This window comes from Chiloscyllium plagiosum, unplaced genomic scaffold, assembly GCF_037043375.1.
Source record: "Chiloscyllium plagiosum isolate Xiang-an unplaced genomic scaffold, Cpla_swu_hap1 HiC_scaffold_8, whole genome shotgun sequence".
NCBI classification, from domain to species: domain Eukaryota; kingdom Metazoa; phylum Chordata; class Chondrichthyes; order Orectolobiformes; family Hemiscylliidae; genus Chiloscyllium; species Chiloscyllium plagiosum.
This window is the reverse complement of record NW_028270146.1, coordinates 84,302,090-84,323,872: the sequence shown is the minus strand read 5'-3', so window position 1 is coordinate 84,323,872 and position 21,783 is coordinate 84,302,090. Positions and strand designations below refer to the sequence as shown.

Below are 21,783 nucleotides of genomic sequence, written 5' to 3'. Positions count from 1 at the left end.
AGATGTGCATGTCTTCCTCTTCCAGCCATGTGCAAAACAAACCTATATGCCAATTACAGAAAGCACAGTAGGTCTAATAAATGCGAATCTATGATTTTTCTCTCACATTGATACCTATTGGAGTAAACAGATAGGCCTGATTTTACTATTTTGGTCTCTGTGGAGGTGCAGGTGAATTTGTGGCGGATATGGAAGGATTCCTTGGGGCCTTGGAGGAAAGTAAGGGGGGAGGTGTGGGCACAAGTTTTGCATTTCTTGCGGTTGCAGGGGAAGGTGCCGGGAGTGGAGGTTGGGCTGGTGGGGGGTGTGGACCTGACAAGGGAGTCACGGAGGGAGTGGACTTTTCGGAATGCTCCGTGACTCCCTTCTCAGGTCCACATCCCCCACCAACCCAACCTCCACTCCTGTCATTTTCCCCTGCAACTGCAAGAAATGCAAAACTTGCGCCCACACCTCCCCCCTTACTTCCCTCCAAGGCCCCAAGGGATCCTTCCATATCCGCCACAAATTCACCTGTACCTCCACACACATCATTTACTGCATCCGCTGCACCCGATGTGGCCTCCTCTATATTGGGGAGACAGGCTGCCTACTTGCGGAATGTTTCAGAGAACACCTCCGGGACACTCGGACCAACCAACCCAACCATCCCGTGGCTCAACACTTCAACTCCCCCTCCCACTCCACCAAGGACATGCGGGTCCTTGGGCTCCTCCATCGCCAGACCATAGCAACACGATGGCTGGAGGAAGAGTGCCTCCAGTGGGCGGCACGGTGGCACAGTGGTTAGCACTGCTGCCTCACAGCGCCAGAGACCCGGGTTCAATTCCCGCCTCAGGCGACTGACTGTGTGGAGTTTGCACATTCTCCCCGTGTCTGCGTGGGTTTCCTCCGGGTGCTCCGGTTTCCTCCCACACTCCAAAAATGTGCAGATAAGGTGAATTGGCCGCGCTAAATTGCCTGTAGTGTTAGGTGCAGGGGTAAATGTAGGGGAATGGGTCTGCGTGGGTGCGCTTCGGCGGGTCGGTGTGGACTTGTTGGGCCGAAGGGCCTGTTTCCACACTGTAAAGTAATCTAAAAAAAAAATCTAATCTTCCACCTAGGAACCCTCCAACCACAAGGGATGAACTCAGATTTCTCCAGTTTCCTCATTTCCCCTCCCCCCACCTTGTCTCAGTCCCAACCCTCAAACTCAGCATCACCTTCCTAACCTGCAATCTTCTTCCTGACCTCTCCGCCCCCACCCCCACTCCGGCCTATCACCCTCACCTTAACCTCCTTCCACCTATCGCATTTCCAACGCCCCTCCCCCAAGTCCCTCCTCCCTACCTTTTATCTTAGCCTGCTGGACACACTTTCCTCTTTCCTGAAGAAGGGCTCAAGCCCGAAATGTCCATTCTCCTGCTCTAGTCAGAAGTATCATTTGGCATAACTGTAAAAGTGATTGACAACCCCGATTGTTGCTGTACAAACCTTTCCTGTTTTGTGTCCCCTGCACAGTGATTTTAGTTTACCCCTCGATCTTAAAAATAAATAAACAAAACCCTTACTTTTTTTGAAAAACTCTAAATCACTATGGCATTGTATATACTTTATAAAGCAATTATCAAAATAAAAGCAATTGCCTAACTTAATCAAATTTTTTTCATTGCTGAGTTGACATTTCATACCATCAAAACACCAACTGAATTTTAAAAAATTCATTTGTAGGATGTGGGCGTTTCTGGCTAGCCAGCATTTATTGCCCATCCCTAGTTTCACTTGAGAAGGTGGTGGTGAGCTGCCTTTTGAACTGCTGCAGTTCACCTGCTGTGGGTTGACCCACCATGCCAATAGGGAAGGAATTCCAGGATTTTGGCCCAGTGACAGTGAAGGAACAATGATATTTTTCGAAGTCAGGATGGTGAGTGGCTTGGAAGGGAACTTGAAGGTGGTGGTGTTCCCAACATCTGCCCGTGTCCTTCTTGATGGGGATGGTCATGGGTTTGGAAGGTGCTACCTGAGGATCTTTGGTAAATTTCTGCAGTGTAGCTTGCAGATAGTATACACTGCTGCTCCTGAGCTTCAGTGGTGGAGAATGTGGATGCTTGTGGATGTGGTGCCAGTCAAGTGGGCTGCTTGACCTGGATGGTGTCAAACTTCTTGACTATTGTTGGATCTGCACTCATCTAGGCAATTGGGGAGTATTCCAACACACCTCTGACTTGTACCTAATAGATGATAGACAGGCTTTGGGGAGTTGGGAGGTGAGTTACTTGCCACAGTATTTCTAGCCTCTCACCTGCTCTTGTAGCTAATGTGGTGAGTCCAGTAGAGTTTCTGGTCAATGATAATCCCAGGATGTTGATAGCACCATTGGATGTGATAGGACAGTGGTTAGATTGTCTTCCTACTGAAGATGGTCATTGCCTGGCATTTGTGTGGTGCGAATGTTACTTGCCACTTGTCAGTCTAAGCCTGGATATTGTCCAGACCTTGTTGCATTTGAACATGAACTGCTTGTGTCTGAGGAGTCGTGACTGGTGCAGAACATGAATGACACAGAAAATGCTCCCAAGTAAAATCATGAAACAAAGGTTTTGCAAAATAATATTAAATTAGATGATTTTCTAATGCAAACATCCCTCCTATTTAAATGCAGTGCATATGATTTAATTGAGTGAATTTTAATAAAATTTAAGTTCTATGAACTGTGATTGTGTTATTGGTCTTTTATTTATGAAGTGGTGAGCAGAAATGTCTTGCACTTTCGATATTTTCTGTTCTCATTACAGCTCCATATTCAGGCATCAGAAGGTGCCTCTCCATCCTCTCTGTTGGAGGTAAATATATCTGCCCCTATAAAGAAGGGCAACTGGTAACCATGCTGAAAACCACCTTAACCTCACTTGAGTTCAAGGGACACTTGAGGCAAGAATTCAAACCGAGATGTGACGCTGAAGCTGAGAAGCTGTCTTTGAATACTGAAGCTCTGAGAAAAGGTCATTTAAACTTACTGCTCAAGAGGTTCTCAGCCATTTAAATATAATTTTCTTAATGACACTTAAGAATTTGATAATAGCATTCACTTTTGATATATGGATAGGCTTTGTTCATACCAATGAAGCAAAACTGAAATTCCAGTATATTTTCATAAATGAGTTCAAGCTCAGATATAAAACTGTGAATGCTCAATCATAAATGTGAAATTTCCCTTCATTCTCCGACTGAATATAGAAATGCAGCTCGCAAGGTAGTAATCTTCTGCATGACAGTGTGACAATCGCAGCTGTGCTGCCTGGGAAAAGCATCAAACAAGGATCAAGTTGGTTTTACTGCAAAAATGTGATGCTACTCCTGGCCACTTTCTCCCGTTTCACACCAGCTCTGGTTGCACTCAATGCATGATACCTTGAAATCTATGGAAATACTTGCGAAAGTTACATACACAAGATGGAACATAGTTTTTGAAAATCACAGGAATGTTGTCCAATTGTGTTTTTTTTGTGTGTGAATATTTTCAGCTTTTCCATCCCATTTTAATGCAATAACAAACCCAAGGTGGAAATCCGACAAACAGAACGTGGTTTAGTCTGGCACCTGGGGTTGAAACTTCCTGGCACCATCTACATTGTCAACATAAGTTAAAAATGCATCTTGCTTTCCAGTAAGTGTGCTTGACTGACACAAACTTGCATTTGCAAAATCCTGTGTTAATGTTTCTTTCTTTTTCAGATTTCCATCTTCTGCTGATTTTGCATTTTTCTTTCAATTTGGTTCATGTTAAAGCTGCATTGGAGATGAGGTGGAGGATGAAGACATCAATAAATTTGGGGGCACAGGCAGGTCTGTTATTAAAAACCAGGGACAATGTCTGGTATAAATAATATTTTCAGCATACAAACAAGGCATGGTAGCTGTGAAATTTGATAAGAATATCAGGCAAGGAGAATTTGCTTGCTCCCTCCATCCATTGTTTTCGATGGAGGGAGCAAGCAAATTGCGAGATACACGTTTCTTTGAATGCTGACAGCACTAAACATGCTGCTGAGTGCTAAACATGACAGGAGTTGGGTTGTAAAGTCATAAAAGGCTGCTCTCTCTCTTCCAGCGCAACATCAAATTGCTCTACTTAAAGTTTACAACTGTTATGGGGATGTGTATCCCAGCCGGTCTAGAACTGGTTGCAAAAGACAGTGTGAGCAAAAATTACAGTGAATGATCGTACAACATGGCAGAGAGCAAGCTGCAAAATTATCCAATATTGTACTGGGGCACACATTCAGGAATAGAGAGGTCCTCTACCTATAGAAGACCAGGACACCTTTCAGATTCTCAGAAGGCTGGGGGATCAGATAGCTTTCCCAGGCAATATCAAGACTGTAGACCCAATGCTTTAAGGAATTCAATTACCTACCGTGAGTGGTTAAGGTCACTGATGCATCTTCAAATGTCACATCCCACCAACTTCCTCATATACTGCCCAATCCACCACAGTGTTTTCATTTATGCACCAGCAATCACAATCAAAGACAACTCAGACCTAACATTCACTCACTTCATTACTTGCACAGACATTTCACACTGATGCTCGCCCCACACCCACTTACACACACAGCCAGCTATTCAATCATGACTGATATATTATCCAAATACATTGCACCACACTCACTAGCACATGTAAGCTTTCTCTTAAATAGCTCAGGAATGGAGAAGAAACCAGCAAGAGACACGAACAGCTTCGTATCCTGACCTTCAAGGAGGAGACAGTTTCACCATTATTGGCATGGCCTTTGCTTTTGTGGGCTAAAGCTATGCAGCCCTCTCCTTCTCACATCTCACTTCACCCTCATTCAACAAATACTTCTTATTTGCAAACTGTGACATTTGAATTGTACAACTCTAGTTTCCCCCCTTACCTTTTAGCCCCTCTCCTTTTAGAAACCCAAGAACTACAACCTAGTCAAACGTTGGTGGAGGAAAAGGACGTAGAAGAGGAGAAGGATACTAGTAAAGAGTAACACTAGCATTCATTCTCATGCTCTCAGCCAACAGCTCAGTTACTGACATTGTGAGCACTGAGTAATGAGATGCCAAGAATGAGTGGCCTGCAGCCAGGGCAGGAGACAACATAAGCCAGGTCACTGGAGGGCATGGTCATACTTAGATCAGGCTGCAGGTTATAGATAAGCACTTTGACATGGCAACCAACAATAGAAGGCTGGGTATGCATGGTTAAATGCTTGATGTATTGCCAGGCCTACAATGTCAAAGATGGTCAGCACCTACACAGGGCTTTGCACGGAGCTGGGGCAGCTCTGCCAGTGTAGAATGTTGGCCCAAGTCCACGAGAATCCACGAATGATGCAGATGCTGATGGCCAATGTTGCAACTTCCATTGCAGTGTATGGGTGCTGCAATGAAAACTCAGATTGAAGGCATTCATGCTTAACTTGGTTGTCAAGGAAGATCAGACTTTTGCCATCATATCTGTAGATGGCACTGTTCAAAGGAGTTTGAAGGGGCCACGACAGTCCAGCAATCTGTCTTCCAACATACTTTTAGGACCACTGAGAGTCTGATCCAGCTTGATTGGCAATGCTTTCATGGAACATGAGCATTTGGACAGCAAAGAAGGTTACCTCAGATTACAATGGGATCTTGATCAGATGGGCCAATGGCCTGAGGAGTGGCAGATGGAATTTAATTTAGATAAATGTGAGGTGCTGCATTTTGGGAAAGCAAATCTTAGCAGGACTTATATACTTAATAGAGTCATAGATTCGGTCCAACCAGATATCCCAACCCAATCTAGCCCCACCTGCCAGCACCCAGCTCATATCCCTCCAAATCCTTCCTATTCATATACCCACCCAGATGCCTTTTAAATGTTGCAATTGTACCAGCCTCCACCACTTCCTCTGGCAGCTCATTCCATACATGTACCACTCTCTGTGTGAAAAAGTTGCCCCTTAGTTCTCTTTTATATCTTTCCCCCTCACCCTAAACCTATGCTCTCTAGTTCTAGACACCCCGACCCCAGGGAAAAGACTTTGTCTATTTACCCTATCCATGTCCCTCATGATTTTATAAACCTCTATAAGGACACCCCTCAGCCTCCAACGCTGCAGGGAAAACAGCCCCAGCCTGTTCAGCCTCTCCTTAGCTCAAATCCTCCAACCCTGGCAACATCCTTGTAAATCTTTTCTGAACCCTTTCAAGTTTCACAACATCTTTCCGATAGGAAGGAGACCAGAATTGCACGCAATATTCCAATAGTGGCCTAACCAATGTCCTGTACAGCCGCAACATGACCTCCCAACTCCTGTACTCAATACTCTGACCGATAAAGGAAAGCATACCAAACGCCTTCTTCACTATCCTATCTACCTGCGACTTCAATTTCAAGGAGCTATGAACCTGCACTCCAAGGTCTCTTTGTTCAGCAACACTCCCTAGGACCTTACCATTAAGTGTATAAGTCCTGCTCATACACTTGGCTTTCCCAAAATGCAGCACCTTTATCTGAATTAACCTCCATCTGCCACTTCTCAGCCCATTGGCCCATCTGGTCAAGGTCCTGTTGTAATCTGAGGAAACCCTCTTCACTGTCCACTACACCTCCAATTTTGGGGTCATCTGCAAACTTACTAACTGTACCTCTTATACTCGCATCCAAATCATTTATGTAAATGACAAAAAGTAGAGGACCCAGCACCAATCCTTATGGCATTCCACTGGTCACAGGCCTCCAGACTGAAAAACAACCCTCCACCACCACCCTCTGTCTTCTGCCTTTGAGCCAGTTCTGTATCCAAACGGCTAGTTCTCCCTGTATTCCGTGAGATCTAACCTTGCCAATCAATCTCCCATGGGGAATCTTGTCGAAGGCCTTACTGAAGTCCATATCGATCACATCTGCCGCTCTGCCCTCATCAATCCTCTTTGTTGCTTCCTCGAAAAACTCAATCAAGTTTGTGAGACATGATTTCCCATGCACAAAGCCATGTTGACTATCCCTAATCAGTCCTTCCCTTTCCAAATACATGTACATCCTGTCCCTCAGGATTCCCTCCAACAACTTGCCCACCACCGACATCAGGCTCACTGGTTTATAGTTCACTGGCTTGTCCTTCCCACCCTTCTTAAACAGTGTCCCAAGACTCTACTTTGATTACTGCAATCAGTGATGATTGATTGGCAATCAGACTCTGGTTGGTGGAGATGCTGCTGTGGCAAATGCACCAGTTAGATGATGTCTGACAGTTAACTGCCAAGCTTTGTTTAAACTTAAAGGATTAGCTTCAGCAGTATTTGTATTGGTTATAAACAAATCCTATTATAAACAACTCAGCCGTCTGAGGAATGGTCACTAGATCTGAAATGTTAACTCTGATTCCTCTCCCTGGAGGAGAAAGTGAGGACTGCAGATGCTGGAGATCAGAGCTGAAAATGTGTTGCTGGAAAAGCGCAGCAGGTCAGGCAGCATCCAAGGAACTGGAGAATCGACGTTTCGGGCATATTCCTGAAGAAGGGCTTATGCCCGAAACGTCGATTCTCCTGTTCCTTGGATGCTGCCTGACCTGCTGTGCTTTTCCAGCAACACATTTTCAGCTTCCTCTCCCTGGATGCTGCCAGACCTGTTCAGCTTTTCCAGCAATTTCTGTTTTTGTTTCTGATTTGAAGCATCCGCAGTTCTTTCAGTTTTTATTTTGTATCGGATATGTCTGTATTCTGTATTCTGAAATACAATGTTACACGTTGACTTTTATAGGGAAAAGGGAGTAGTTACTTATGTTTCAGAAAGATTTCTACCAGGGGCACAATAGTGATTGTGTGAGGAAGAAATAGCAATCCAAAATCAGAGAGGGGAAGGCAGATACACATCTGTCTAAAAAACATTGATTTAACAACTGTAATCTTATGGGGAAGGAGGATATGTTAAATTGATATGTCTATGGATTAAAATAGAAAAACAACCTATTAAGATATTGCTGAATATAATCGTTCAGAGCAATTAAACGGAGATAATATCTCCCGCGGTACGTGTTTGTGTGATAGCTTGTGTTATTATTAATCAGAAGCAAGATTTTCCTCGATCCTCACTCTAAAGGACGAGGGGGACCAGGACCACACACACAGAGCCAGCAGCCTGTGGGGGTTGACAGATATGTCGAAATGCCCACAGGAGGCGCACAACGCGCTTGCGTATTTGTCGGGAGGTTTGTCCCTGCCGCGGGCCTGTCGGAGCTATCCGCTCACGCGCAGCGATGCCGACGAGAGGCTGAAGGGCCGCCCGCCTTGGCTGCGGTAATGGTGGCCGGAGGAGGCGAGGGAAGAAATAATTTCAAAAAATCACACACGCACGCGTACACACGAGAGGAAAGGAATCGATTCACTCGGCCCGGGTTAAGCGCGCCTCCTACACCATGGCCGAGATCCCGAAGACGTTGCGGTGCTTTCGGGAGGAGCACGCCGGAGAGAAACTGAAGGACGACAACGTGTTGACGGTGACTTCGGTGGAGCAGGTGAGCGAGAACGGGCGGTTGGTGTCGCGTGAGGGTTTGGCTGGGGGTTGGGGGTTGGGGGTGAATGGCAGGCTGGTTTCCGACCCCACTGCACTCTGGGAGTTGTAGTCCCTTCGCCCTATACATAGCGCCCCCTTGATTGGGAAAACGACTACAATACCTCTAATCCGTATCGCCGGCTCACCCCCCCCCCCCATAACAACCTTTAACTGGTGAAGTGCAACAGTTCAGATTTGTCCCTCTGCATAAAACTGAATAATTTGCAATTTGTTGTTGAAAAACTATTTGGATTTACACTGCAATCTCACAACTCTGTGCGGTTTTTTTTCTCGTTGTCTGCGGGAATCTATTTAATCCAATATCAGAAACATGGTCTCCTTTAGGTTTCTATAAAACTTGCAATTTGTTAAGAGTGCTTTGCACGTGGGTAAAATGATGTTCTGAATTTGGTGGTTCTCCCCCTCCTGCAATCAAATTCAGTCACTGTGCGAGATTATTCTTTTCAAAGGGAGGTTGTGGTAGTGGAGCATCAAGAGAGGGCGGTTAGACTAAGAAATTTGAGGGAAAGGGTGTGGACGAGAAAAAGGTGGAGTAGAAAAGAGAGTCTGCGGGGAATTCTGTGTCCATGGAGCTTGGTAAAGAGAGGCTAGTTATTGAAAAATCTTTTCACCACACTCAGTTCTTGCTATAAATGTTTGTTCACATGTTTCAATGCCAGAACTCTAGGTATAGATTATTGATATAGAGCTATTGGATAACAACTAAATGCAGTGCATCTCTATTTAACAATAAGCGTAAGAAGCTTATGGGCTACTTTGTCATCATGTGGTCTGCTGCTTGTTTCACCCTTTCCCTCCCGTCACCAGGCTAAACCGCTTCTAAAAATCCCTCTGCCACAACTCAGATTTTAAGTTCTGTCATTTTTCTCCTATCTGAACTCATCTCGAATATCCACCTCCTGATTCCTTTACTGAATTTCTATGAACAGTTGACATACATAAATAGAAGTAGTAGGCTGTTTGGCACATTAACCTGCTTATGGTGAGAGTCATGGAGATATATAGCACGGTCCAACTCATCCATGCTGACCAGATCTCCTAAATTAATTGAATCCCTTTTGCCAGCATTTAGCTGATATCCTGCTAAACCCTTCCTATTCATATACCTATCCAGAAGTCTTTTTTTAAAAGGTGTAATTGTTCCAACCTTCACCACTTCCTCTGGCAACTTGTTCCATACATGCACCACCCTCAGTGTGAAAAAGTTGTCCCTTAGGTCCCTTTTTAAATCTTTTCTTTCTCACCTATGCCCTCTCAATTTGGAGTCCACACACTCTGGAAAAAAAACTTTTATCTATTTATTGTACCCATGTCCCTCATGATTTTATAAACCTCTAATAAGGTCACCACTCAGCCTTCAACACTCCAAGGAAAATAGCTCCAGTCAATTTAGCCTCTTCCCTACAGTTCAAACCCTCAAATGCTGGCATGATAGGTATAAATCTGTTCTGAACTCTTTCAAGTTTCACAATATACTTCCTATAGAGGGTTATTCTGGTTGTGGCCTCAATTCTATACTTCCACTTACCCCAATAACATTTTACTTCCTCGCTGTTCAGTAGTCTATCTCTGTCATAAAAATATTTAATGACCTTCCAGCAATCCTTGGGGAAAAGTTTCAATGACTCATAACCCTCAGAAAAAAAAGTTATTTTCATTTTTAATGGGAGACCTTTTATTTCTAAATTACCCCCTACTGTTCCCAAAGCAAGAGGATACATCCTTTTACATTGACCATATAATTTCTCTTCTGGATTTGGGATGTTTCGAAATCTAATTTCAATGGAAACATAGATTATGCTCTTTAACAGTGTAAAATGCCCCGAGTTTCTTCAAGGCACTATTGAAAAATAAAATGACAATGAGCCATATAGGAGATTTTAGGTTAAATGACTAAACCTTGGTCAAATCAACAGGTTTTAATGAGTGTTTGAATGGGAAAGTGAGGTTGAGAGATGGTGGGATGTCAGAGGCAGTCTTGCAGAGCTTGGGGCCTAGAGAAGTGAAGATATGGCCAATCGTTCAGCAATTAAATTTGGGGGTGCTCGGTAGACCAAATTAGAGGAGTACAGATTTTTCAGAAGATGCGGGGGTTTCCTGGAGATTATGACTGTATTTGGGATGAGGCTATGAAAAAAACAAAGATGATAATTTTGAAATGAATTTGCTAGAGATAGGAACAATTCATGTCAGTGAGCACAGGTGTCATGGTTGAGTGGAATTTGGTATAAGTTAAGACTAATGTCATGGTATTGATATGGGTCATTTCATGCTGTGTCAGGGCCAGATTGGATTAATTCAAGTATACAGCTCTGGGAAAGGTGACAGACTTGGGAGGTCACCCAAAATTCTGTTGCCTTTATCACAAAGTGAGTGATCAAGGAGTGACGTGATAGTTATAGAACATAGAACTTTACAGTGCAGTACAGGCCCTTCAGCCCTCAATGTTGCGCTGACCTATGTCTAGAGGTAATGAAGTTATGACTGAGGGTTTCAACAGCAGGTGAGCTTAGGCAAGGGTCAAATTATGGAGATGGTAACCATCTGTTGGAGTTATGCTAGTGTGGGTATCAGATGAAAGTATCAAACTTATTATGATACACAGTCTAATGTGAATACTTGCATATATCTATATGCGGAAGGTTAATGCATGAAGAATATCCTCAGTGCGTATTTTAAAAATCATGAGGGGCATGAATAGGTTCAATTGACAAGGTCTTTTCTCTTGGATGGGGGTGTCCAGAACTTGAGGGCATAGGTCGAGGGTGAGGGGGGAAAGATTTAAAAGGGATCTATGGGGCACTTTTTCATGCAGAGGGTAGTGCGTGTATGGAATGATCTGCCAAAAGAAGTGGTGGTGGCTAGTACAATTACAACATTTAAAAGGGTGGGTATATGAATAGGAAGATTTTAGAGGGACATGGGCCAAGTGGAGATCGGGAATAGTAAGAGGAAGAAATCATTGATGGGAGTAGTCTATCGGCCACCCAATAATAATGCTACAATGGCACAGGCAACCAAACAAGAAATAACTGTTGCAGTAGTCATGGGGGACTTTAACATGCACATTGATTGACTGAATCAAGTTGCTAGAGGAGTTCATAGAACTCATCCATGATAACTTTCTTATACAGCATGTTACCGAACCTACAAGAGTGTGTGTAATCATAGGTCTGGTCCTGTATAACGAGGCAGGTAAAATGAAGGTCGTTAAGGATCCTCTCGGAAAGAGTGATCACAGTGTGATCAAATTTCAGATACATATGGCTGTGCAACAGTATCATCTAAAACCAGGGTGTTATGCTTAAACAAAGGAGACTATAATGAAATGAGGAAGGAGTTGGCTAAATTAGACTGAGATCACAAGTTACATTGTGGAACAGTGGAGGACTATCAAAGATATTTTTCACAGTGTTCAAGGCAAGTATATTCCGGTCAAAAACAAGGGTAGAAAGAGCCAGTTTTGGGTACCCAAGAAAATAAAGAAAGTCATCCAAATAAAAGCTCAGGCTTACAAAGTAGCCAAGATAGTGGGAAACAGGAAGATTGGGAAAACCTTAAAAAGCAACCAAGAATCACGAAGCAGGCAATAAAGAAAGGAAAGACAGATTATGAATGCAAACTAGCACATATTATAAAAACAGGTCAGAAATGTTTTTATAAATATATAAAACGGAAAACGCTGGCAAAAGTGGATGTCAGGCTCTTGCAGGATGAGAAAGAAGAATTAATATTGGGTAGTGTTGAAATGGCCGAGTTGAAATCAATAATCATTTTGTGTCAGTCTTCACAGTGGAAGATGTGTCTAACGTGCCAAACAATGATGTTAAGCATATGATGGGAGGTGAGGACGTCAATTCAGTTGTTATCACTAAAAAGGTAGTGTTGAGAAAACTTGAGGGTCTAAAGGTTAATAAGTCCACTGCTCCTGATGGAATACACCCAGAGTGCTGAAAGAAATAGCGGAAGTTATAGATGCTTGAGTGGTAATTTATCAAAATTCACTGGACTCGGGGCAGGTCCCAGCAGACTGAAAGACAGCAAATGTCACGCTGGTGTTCAAAAAAGGAGAATGCGCTGATTGGGTGAGATGAATAGGAATGAAATGAGGTCCTTGAGGAGTGCCAATGCAGACAAGGAGCAAATGGGTTGTTTCTATGTTGTAAATTCTAAGAAACAATGATGGTAATATTTGTGTTACTAGGCCTGAAGAATCGTTATTTATGGTACCAGTTGTACCTCCCTAATTTGTCAGTCTGTAGTCCAGCAACCTGTGTGGCTTGGCACCTGCAGTACTTCTGGTTTTCTGTATTGACATCTCATGGCTGTGCTTCAATCTTTATTCATTATACATCTTTGTTCTTTATCCTAAATCCTGTTTTTGTTGTCGTTTAAAAAATCATTTACCCATTAACTCTCTGATTGGTAGAAGTCAAGGTGACGTCTTTATTCAATTGTAGAATAAAGTATTTGAGCATTGAATGTACTTGACCTTCCAGCAGAGGCTTCGTCCTAAGGCTGCTGGATTAGGTAGGTGTGCAGCTTGTGGTAATGATAATGTAACAGTCAGCATTCATTGTCATTGCTTCTCTGAAACTGGGGCAATAACATTTGGAGTGCTCCTGTTTGAAGTTAAAAATGGAAAAGCAGAAGTTGATCTTGATGATTATTTGCTTTTCCATAGGATGCAATGTTGAAATTCTTTCACCAAACTGGTGAGAACCTCTATTGCACTGTAAGTGTGCTGTTAAATAGTTATGCCTAGTTAATGTGATGTAACTGGGCTTTTACATCATAATTACTTCTGAAGATTGTGAAATAAATTTGAGGTCTACTAAACAATGTTTTTGTAAAATTTTGTTTTATGATGTTCCCGCTGCTCAAATGTAAGTCCCAATCTTTTGGTGGTTTGTATAATTTCTAAAACATTGAGTAATAATCAGTGTATCATACTTTTGGCTTAGCTTGATATTGATTGACCACTGACCATGCTGGATGACATAATTATTACTGGCGATCGCTTGACTTGGTGTCAGATTGAAGTTAGTGTTAGGAAGGTGCAACCGAAAGTAGGGGGATTGCTAAGCTCTTGCAGGTGACATTCTTTGAGGTCAGTGAGGAGCTCCTTTTATTGCCACACCACATTAAATATGATCAAGGGTTTAGATGTAGACTTTTTATAAAAAAAAATTAAAAGTCAAATCAAAACAAAATTGATGAGAAATGATCATTTGCATCCTGGTTTTGTTATATAATTGTTCAAGATGCATTATGATTTAAGTTGCCACATGCAAATGAATTTCTTCTATTATTTTCCAACTGGATACCAACAGTTCATTAGGCTCATCATTGCAAAATGCTTATTGCGCATTTATTTTTAATGAACTTGGTATTGCTTTTCAAGAGCATTGCTGATGTTACTATATTTTTTTCATTACTTGGAACCAAACCTAAACTGTAATTTTGACAGACACCTTTCCTTTGTTATTACGTTGTTTAATGATAAATGTTCAGTCATGCAATTATATCTAAAATGGAATGATGGACGTGTAAAACTCCTTTAATAAAATTAACTGCTGTAATTATATTGAAAGGATTAAGTGTGAACGGCTAGGTACAGTTGTGCTTTCAAATATGAGTTTAAATGGCAGAAGGCTTACAATTAATTTATACATTGAGGCTATTGAGCCAAAATAGTAATTTGAAAAGATATAAAAATATTGCCAAAACAAAAAGAGTGGCTTACTTGCCACTGGCAAATTTTGAACAATCAGGTTGCTTAGCTGTGAAGTTACTTTGGCACTTGGCATAAACTGGTGCCATAGTTACACAAACTATCTGAGGAAATATTGAAGTCCAGTGGACTGCAAGTCCAACTAAATATTGTGAAGATTGAAGCCATTGTTTTCTCTCCCTAGTCATAAGTGCACCTCTTGTGCACTTCTGGTTTTAAACCCAATTCCACTCAACCATGACACCTGTGCTCACTGACATGAATTGTTCCTATCTCTAGCAAATTCATTTCAAAATTATCATCTTTGTTTTTTTCATAGCCTCATCCCAAATACAGTCATAATCTCCAGGAAACCCCCGCATCTTCTGAAAAATCTGTACTCCTCTAATTTGGTCTACCGAGCACCCCCAAATTTAATTGCTGAACGATTGGCCATATCTTCACTTCTCTAGGCCCCAAGCTCTGCAAGACTGCCTCTGACATCCCACCATCTCTCAACCTCACTTTCCCATTCAAACATATCAATACCATGACATTAGTCTACATCTAGTCATAAGATCCATCCTGGCAGCTGCCTAAGATTGTACCAGACTGTTGCAACCTTGATGTCACATTGACCCAGAGACAAGTTTCTGACTATCTCTGTGTTGAGGCTAAAATGATCTCATTCCACTCTCTTAACATTGCTTTTGACTCTGCCCTCACCTCATCATATCTACTGGTGAAAGTCTCATTCTGTTGCCCCTAGACTTGACGAATTCGAATACACTCCTGGCTGACCTCTTAATCTTCGATACCTCAATAATTTTAAGGTTATCTAAAACATGACTGTGTCTGAACTCTCCAAGTCCATCCACCCATCAAGTCCCATTCAGCAAATACTTGCTGACTTGTAGTGACTGCTGGTTAAGCAACTGTTTGATTTTTAAGGCTACTTTTGTTTGCAGATTCCTTCATTGCCTCATCTATCACAACTTGTACAATCTCCTCCAGTCCCACTCTACATTGCTCCCGTTGACACCTCTTGTGCACTTCTGGTTTTAAACCCAAACGTTGGCAGCCATCTGCTGAATCCCTTTCTATATCTCTTGCTTCCTGTAAGACCTCTTTAAAACTTACCTGATTGTCTGTTTCAATGTTTGCTTACATGGCTCTATCAAATTTTGTTTGATAAACTCCTGTGAAATGATTGGGATGTTAAAAATGCTGGATAAATAGAATTTGTTGTGTTAAGTGACATATAATTGTGAAATAATAACATTGGCCTCAGTGTAAGAAAACCTAAATAATAAAACAAATGACAGATTGAGGGGAAGCCCGGAATTGATATATAAAATGATGAACTGAAGTATAAAGTGAGAGAGACAAAAAAAAAGCACACCTGAGAAGTGAACTATTTAATAAATACGTACGATCATCTGCATCGTTGGCACTAAACAGCACCGTTGAGGAAGATTGCTGAGTGAGCTTTTTTAGCCAAGATGGTCCTGGAGAGGACAGTGGATGTACGTACAAAGAGTACGACTGCCTACCTCAACTCTTTTGTGTCACCAACAATAGGATCATTTGTCCTAACAATTCATTAAATGCCGCACAACATACATTAGAAAGAGAAACAATAATTTTGTTTCTCTTCCAGATGTTTCTTGACATGCTGATTATTTACAGCCACTTTTACTCAATTCCCAGCCTCTCCACAACATTTTATTTTTGTTTTGAAGTTACCTCTATTGGCTGCTTGGAGAAAATAAACAGTGTATTAGCTTCAAGGTGACCGAGAAACCGCAGTTTAGCAAGTTCTTCTGTTTTCAGGGACTCTTGAGGGGATAGTATACCCAAAGTATTTCGCTGGCCATTAAAGCAACTTTCTGATGGATCCAGAGTTTATGACTACTTGCATATTGACCAGGTGAAAGAAAAAGCATTGTTTGAAATATTGTTATTAGGATTCTATTTGTTTTGTGTTGTTTACTGCTATGTAATTGATCTGTTTCCAATTATACTCAATTATTTCTATGTTTTTACTTGGAATACATTTGTCTTGGTTTGGGCACTGGGATGTTTAAGCAAAGAGGCAAAGCTTTGTTGTGGTTGTTTTGGAAAAGCTGCAAGCAAATTGACTAGCTTTGTTTGATTGCCTTGCATATAAATATTGAGAAGCTTGTAACAGCTTATCGACTTATCAGCATAAAGCAATAGGAGTGATTTTATTAGCTTCACCTATATTTCTAATGTCCTTTCCACAAAAGCAGAAATAAATGCTGTTTTATTTTTTGTGATGTATCACTAATGTTGCATTATCAGTGAAAAACAGGTGGCAAGAAAAGGATCTTCCTCAGTAGTTAGGTATGTGATTGCATGAAGCCAATAATCATAGAAACCCTGCAGTACAGAAAGAGGCCATTCAGCTCACTGAGTCTCCACCAGACCCTGCGAAGAGCATTTCACCCATACCCACCTTTACCTCACCCCATTCTTGTAACCATGCATGAAACTTTTGCCATGGCTAGCCCACCTAACCTGTACACTATGGAACAATTTAGCATGGACATTCCACCTAAAGTGCACATCTTTGGATTGTGGAAGGAAACCGAAGCATCCGGAAGAAACCCATACAGGCACAGTGAGAATGTGCAAACTCCACACAGTCAGACAGTCGTCCAAGGCTGGAATCAACCCGACTCCCTGGCGCTGTGAGGCAGCAGTGCTAACCACTGAGCCGCTGTGCCGCCCTATAATTGCTGTTGACAAAGAAAGTACTGTTATTAGAACATTATGGTCATGAATGCTAAAAAGAAACAACAGGCCGTTCAGATTTCACAAATAATTATGAGTTGGAGTCAAATGTAAAAAAATGTTTAGTACAATAATGAACTGTATGCCCTCTGCACCAACCGGTGACCTTCAATATGTTTTGTAAATATAGCAGTTAGACATTATTTGCTGATTTCTTTTTGTACTGAGGCATATTTTGAACCACTTGTCTTTATTTGAGTGTTATTCTAATGTCTCTAAACTCCTCATGGTAAAACGTATTGTGGAATGTGCAATATCTATGCCGTACAACCTATGACCTGATGCTTTCTGGTGTTGAGAAATTGATATCCCCAGTTATTTATTACCCTAATACTTAAATAGTTTTGTGATGTAGTTTTCATGAATGATAACAAAACAATTGATTCATGACTTTGAAATGTTTTGTTGGTTGTGCATGGCAAATATCCATCTTCATTTCAATATTTATATTTTCCTTGATCATGATGAAAACTGTAAGCACAGAAACTAGCCAAATGAGCTAGCACCTTAACTGTTGGAGCTTTGTAATTTCAAGGAGAAAACCAAAAGGAGCTAAAAATAAGTCAAAAGTTGAAATTTGATTGCATTTTATTGAAAGTGAGCACAATCAGGTTGCTGACAGATTAGATCTGGCACAGATATTTACACTGAACAATAAGAGACACAATACCATGATTTTTGTTGAGACTAGAGTCCATATATGATTTTTAAAAATGTATCTTTAGTATTAACTTAGCAAAGAACGTGATAAAGACACCCATGTTACTGATAATGTAATTTTCTTTTCTATGTATTGGCCATGAAATTCAGACAAACATTTAGATGAGATTGACTAGCATTCAGGAGATTGAAGTAAAGTAAATACTGTTTCCATAAGTATGTACTGTACTCGTGAGCTTTAAAACTACTCATTGATCAAAATTAAAGTGTTAACCTAATGGTTTCCTACTAAATATTGTGTTGTCAAAACTTCATGAAACTTGTGAATATTCAGCTTTCTTAAAAATGTTGATCTTACTGCTAAAATAATAGAGGTGCAAGGAATAGTTCTCCAAGTCTTGGAGATTTTAAAGCTTCAACCCTCGCTGCAGTGTCATGTTTCTCAATGAGCAGAAATTATTATTTTCCTAATTACTGTGCAAACCACCTCCAAACTTCAGCATCCACTTTGGAATGAGAAACTAGACAGATGTAACAGCGCTTCACAGAGACTGGTATCCCATCACCCTTTATTTACACACGAACAGTCCTTGACTTTAGTACTGCCTCTTTAGAGTTCTGAGTAGCAGTATCTCTGGCACTTCCCTTTTTATCTGTCATAACAGCCCCATTCAGGGAGCTTGTATTCTGAGGTCCAGTTAGCTGGCGTTGTTACAATCAATACATCCCTTCCCCTCTGAGTCCGAGGACATTGGCCAATCCTTTCTCTTGGAAGAAACTTCCTGGGCATTTGAGTACCAGGTCAGGTTCCTCAGACTTGGTGTCCACTACGGGCAGCATGTAATACACAAGAGCTTGTCTCTTGTGCCAGGAAGGTCTCAGTAGAACTTCACTCTTCTTCTGGTGGCAAAGGTGTCGACACAGCTAGTCCATTATGTCCATCACCTGTTTTTGAGATTTCATCAGCGCTTGATGGAGAAGGTTATTCCACAGGATTCAGCAGCCTTTCTGACTGTTCCGAGAGTGGAAGGCACATTTTGCTCTATTTGCCTGTTTATGGCTTTCATATTGTCCACGTGCTTGTCAGGACCGTCATACTGACCTGAACTATGTATGGCTGTGTTCCTGACCTTGTATCGGTCATGTTGGGCTGTTCTGTGATTCTTACACCAAATTTCGACCCACTCCTCCGTATCTCGCTCAGCAGAGCCTTGTGTCCGACATTATTGTCCTGATGCCATTTCACCCTATCCCAGGTCTTTGAAAATCAGACTTAACTATCCCAGTAGTTGCATGTGGGGTGGTCTTATTGCCAAATAAGAACCGCAACATCTTCGTATCTAGCGAGGCTGTAGGCTGTTTCTTCATGCAAGCCTTCAAAGTTTGGTATGCTCTTTCTGCTGGGCCACTGAATGATGGATGGTATGGAGCTATCCTTATGTTGAATCCAGTGTAACTTTAGGAAATACCCAAATTCTCTTCTGGTAAAATCAAAAAAGAGAAACTGCTGGAAAATCTCAGCAAGTCTGGCAGCATTTGTAAAGGAGAGAAAAGAGCTGACGTTTCGAGTCTAATTGACCTTTGTCAAATCTGCTTTGACAAAGGGTCAGTTAGACTCGAAACGTCAGCTCTTTTCTCTCCTTACTGATGCTGCCAGACTTGCTGAGATTTTCCAGCATTTTCTCGTTTTTGGTTTCAGATTCCAGCATCCGCAGTAATTTGCTTTTATCCCTTCTGATAAAGTATGGCCCATTAACCTTGACCAACACTTTGATGGTTCTGGTGTCCAGATAATCTGCATGCAGATTTCAATTGTTCTGCTGAAAACTGAGCAGGCTAATGATACCCCAAATGGCAGTCTCGTATATTGGAACAAGCTCTTATGGATATTAATTATAGCATACTTCTAGGAATCCTTGTCTAAACGCACTTGCAAGTAAGCATGGTTCATGAAGCTTTGTGAAGGACAGCACCCCTCCCCAAACCAGCTTTGTGTGTAAATCCTCTATTTGAGGGAGTGGGTACTTATCCAGCTGTGAAACATAGTTTGCCATTTGTTTAAAATCCCCACAAAGAGGAACTGACCCATTGGGCTTCAAAATTGGCATGACCAGTGCTGCCCATTCTGCAAGTTAGACTGGTTTGATGATTCCTTTACTTTCCGGCCTTCTGATTTATGCCTCTACATTTGCCTGTAAGGTAAATGGCACTGAGCGGAATCGTGGAATTCTTTCCTGATCAACATGCAAGGTGGTCTTTGCTCCTCTGATAGTCCCTAGACCTTCTTGGAAGACTTACAGTATTTAGGATTTTACTTGAGCAACCGTTTTCTAATTGCAAAATGTTGTGCCATTTGAATTTCTTGCAACCAATTTCATACCATCAAGCTTGGGTCTGAGCCTTTTCCTATAATCACTGGTAACTGAGCCAGTTGTGTTTATAAGGGATCAGAACCAAAGTTGGACTCTTAATCTGTAAAGGTTTCCAAATATAGGTTCTCAATCTAGCTGAAGTCTTGAAAAAGTTTAAGGGCTGGAGTCCAGAGTGAGTTCTGTTTGAAAACTGGTTCTGCAGTCACTGAAATAGTCGCGCACGCATCGATTTCCATTAGAACTGGATGACCATTTAATCAGAGTCATAGAGATGTACAGCATGGAAACAGACCCTTCGGTCCAACCCGTCCATGCCGACCAGATATCCCAACCCAATCTAGTTCCACCTGCCAGCACCCAGCCCATATCCCTCCAAACCCTTCCTATTCATATACCCATCCAAATGCCTCTTAAATATTGCAATTGTACCAGCCTCCACCACATCCTCTGGCAGCTCATTCCATACACGTACCACCCTCTGTGTGAAAACGTCTCTTTTTATATCTTTCCCTTCTCACCCTAAACCTATGCCCACTAGTTCTGGACTCCCCGACCCCAGGGAAGAGACTTTGTCTATTTATCCTATCCATGCCCCTCATAATTTTGTAAACCTCTTTAAGGTCACCCCTCAGCCTCCGATGCTCCAGGGAAAACAGCCCCAGCCTGTTCAGCCACTCCCTGTAGCTCAGATCCTCTAACCCTGGCAACTTGATTTGGATGTTGCTGAGCAATTTAACTATTCCAAACCAGATTGTTGGTGAACTTCTTAGGATATGATCTCTCCTGGATACCAGCCTATGAGTTATCTTACTCAATTTGGGTCCAGTAGAACTCTTCAGCTGTCTCGAGTCCGCACACTGGCAGCAACTACAGTGGCTTACCGGGCAGGATCCTGAAGAAAGTTTTGACTGTTTGGCCAAGAGTTGATTTTGTTTTGGGGTTTTGCTGTGGACCAACCTAGAATCCCTCTGATAAGGATATGTCCCGACTGAGGCCATACAATTGCCTTCACTCAAAAGATTTTCCTCAAGCTCAGTTAGACTGGCAAGAGTGTCCACTTCTATCGGAATACCCTGGAACTCTTACGCTCTAGTTACCACATTTTCCAATGATAAAGCTAATCATAATGCCTGTTTAAAGTCCTGTTGGGCTTCAACTAGTGGGGTTTTATGCTTAGTTACATCATTAATACCAAGTAGATTCTAGCATCTTTAAAGGTTAAACCAAAATCACAAGCTTCTGCCAGTCATCTTAACCTAGTCAGAAATCCCAATATGATTTCCCCAGGTTCTTGAATTGTCGAGTAAAACCGATAGCGTCTTAGATTTAGAGAAGGCTTGGGGGTTATAATATTCCTCGACAATGTCTGTCTATTTTTGAAAGGTTTTAGTATCTGCTGCCTCAGGGAAAGTTAGACTTTTAATAACAGAAAAAGCTGTGGCTCCACAGACTGTCAGGAGAATTACTTGTTGCTTTCCATCTGCCACATGTTGCCCAGAAAAATAACAGATATGTTCCACGCAGTGGACCCAATCCTTGACAATGGGGTCAAACAAGTCAAGCTCCCCAAGCAAAGACATGATGTAAGAAATACCCCAATTCAAAGATTACTGTTGCGAGGGAGTTTCTTTAGGACTGTGCTTTATGCTTGTCAC

The 21,783-nt window shown here is 41.9% G+C and overlaps 1 protein-coding gene across 1 annotated transcript in view; it reads left to right on the top strand.

Moving 5' to 3' along the window:
* Positions 1-8,235: 8,235 nt before the first annotated feature.
* fntb (farnesyltransferase, CAAX box, subunit beta) overlaps positions 8,236-21,783 on the top strand; it is an 80,154-nt gene continuing 66,606 nt past the window's right edge. The window contains exon 1 of the mRNA XM_043698076.2: positions 8,236-8,507. Within this exon, the coding sequence (XP_043554011.1) occupies positions 8,409-8,507 (99 nt within the window). The 5' untranslated portion in view covers positions 8,236-8,408. The remainder of the gene's footprint in view (positions 8,508-21,783) is intronic.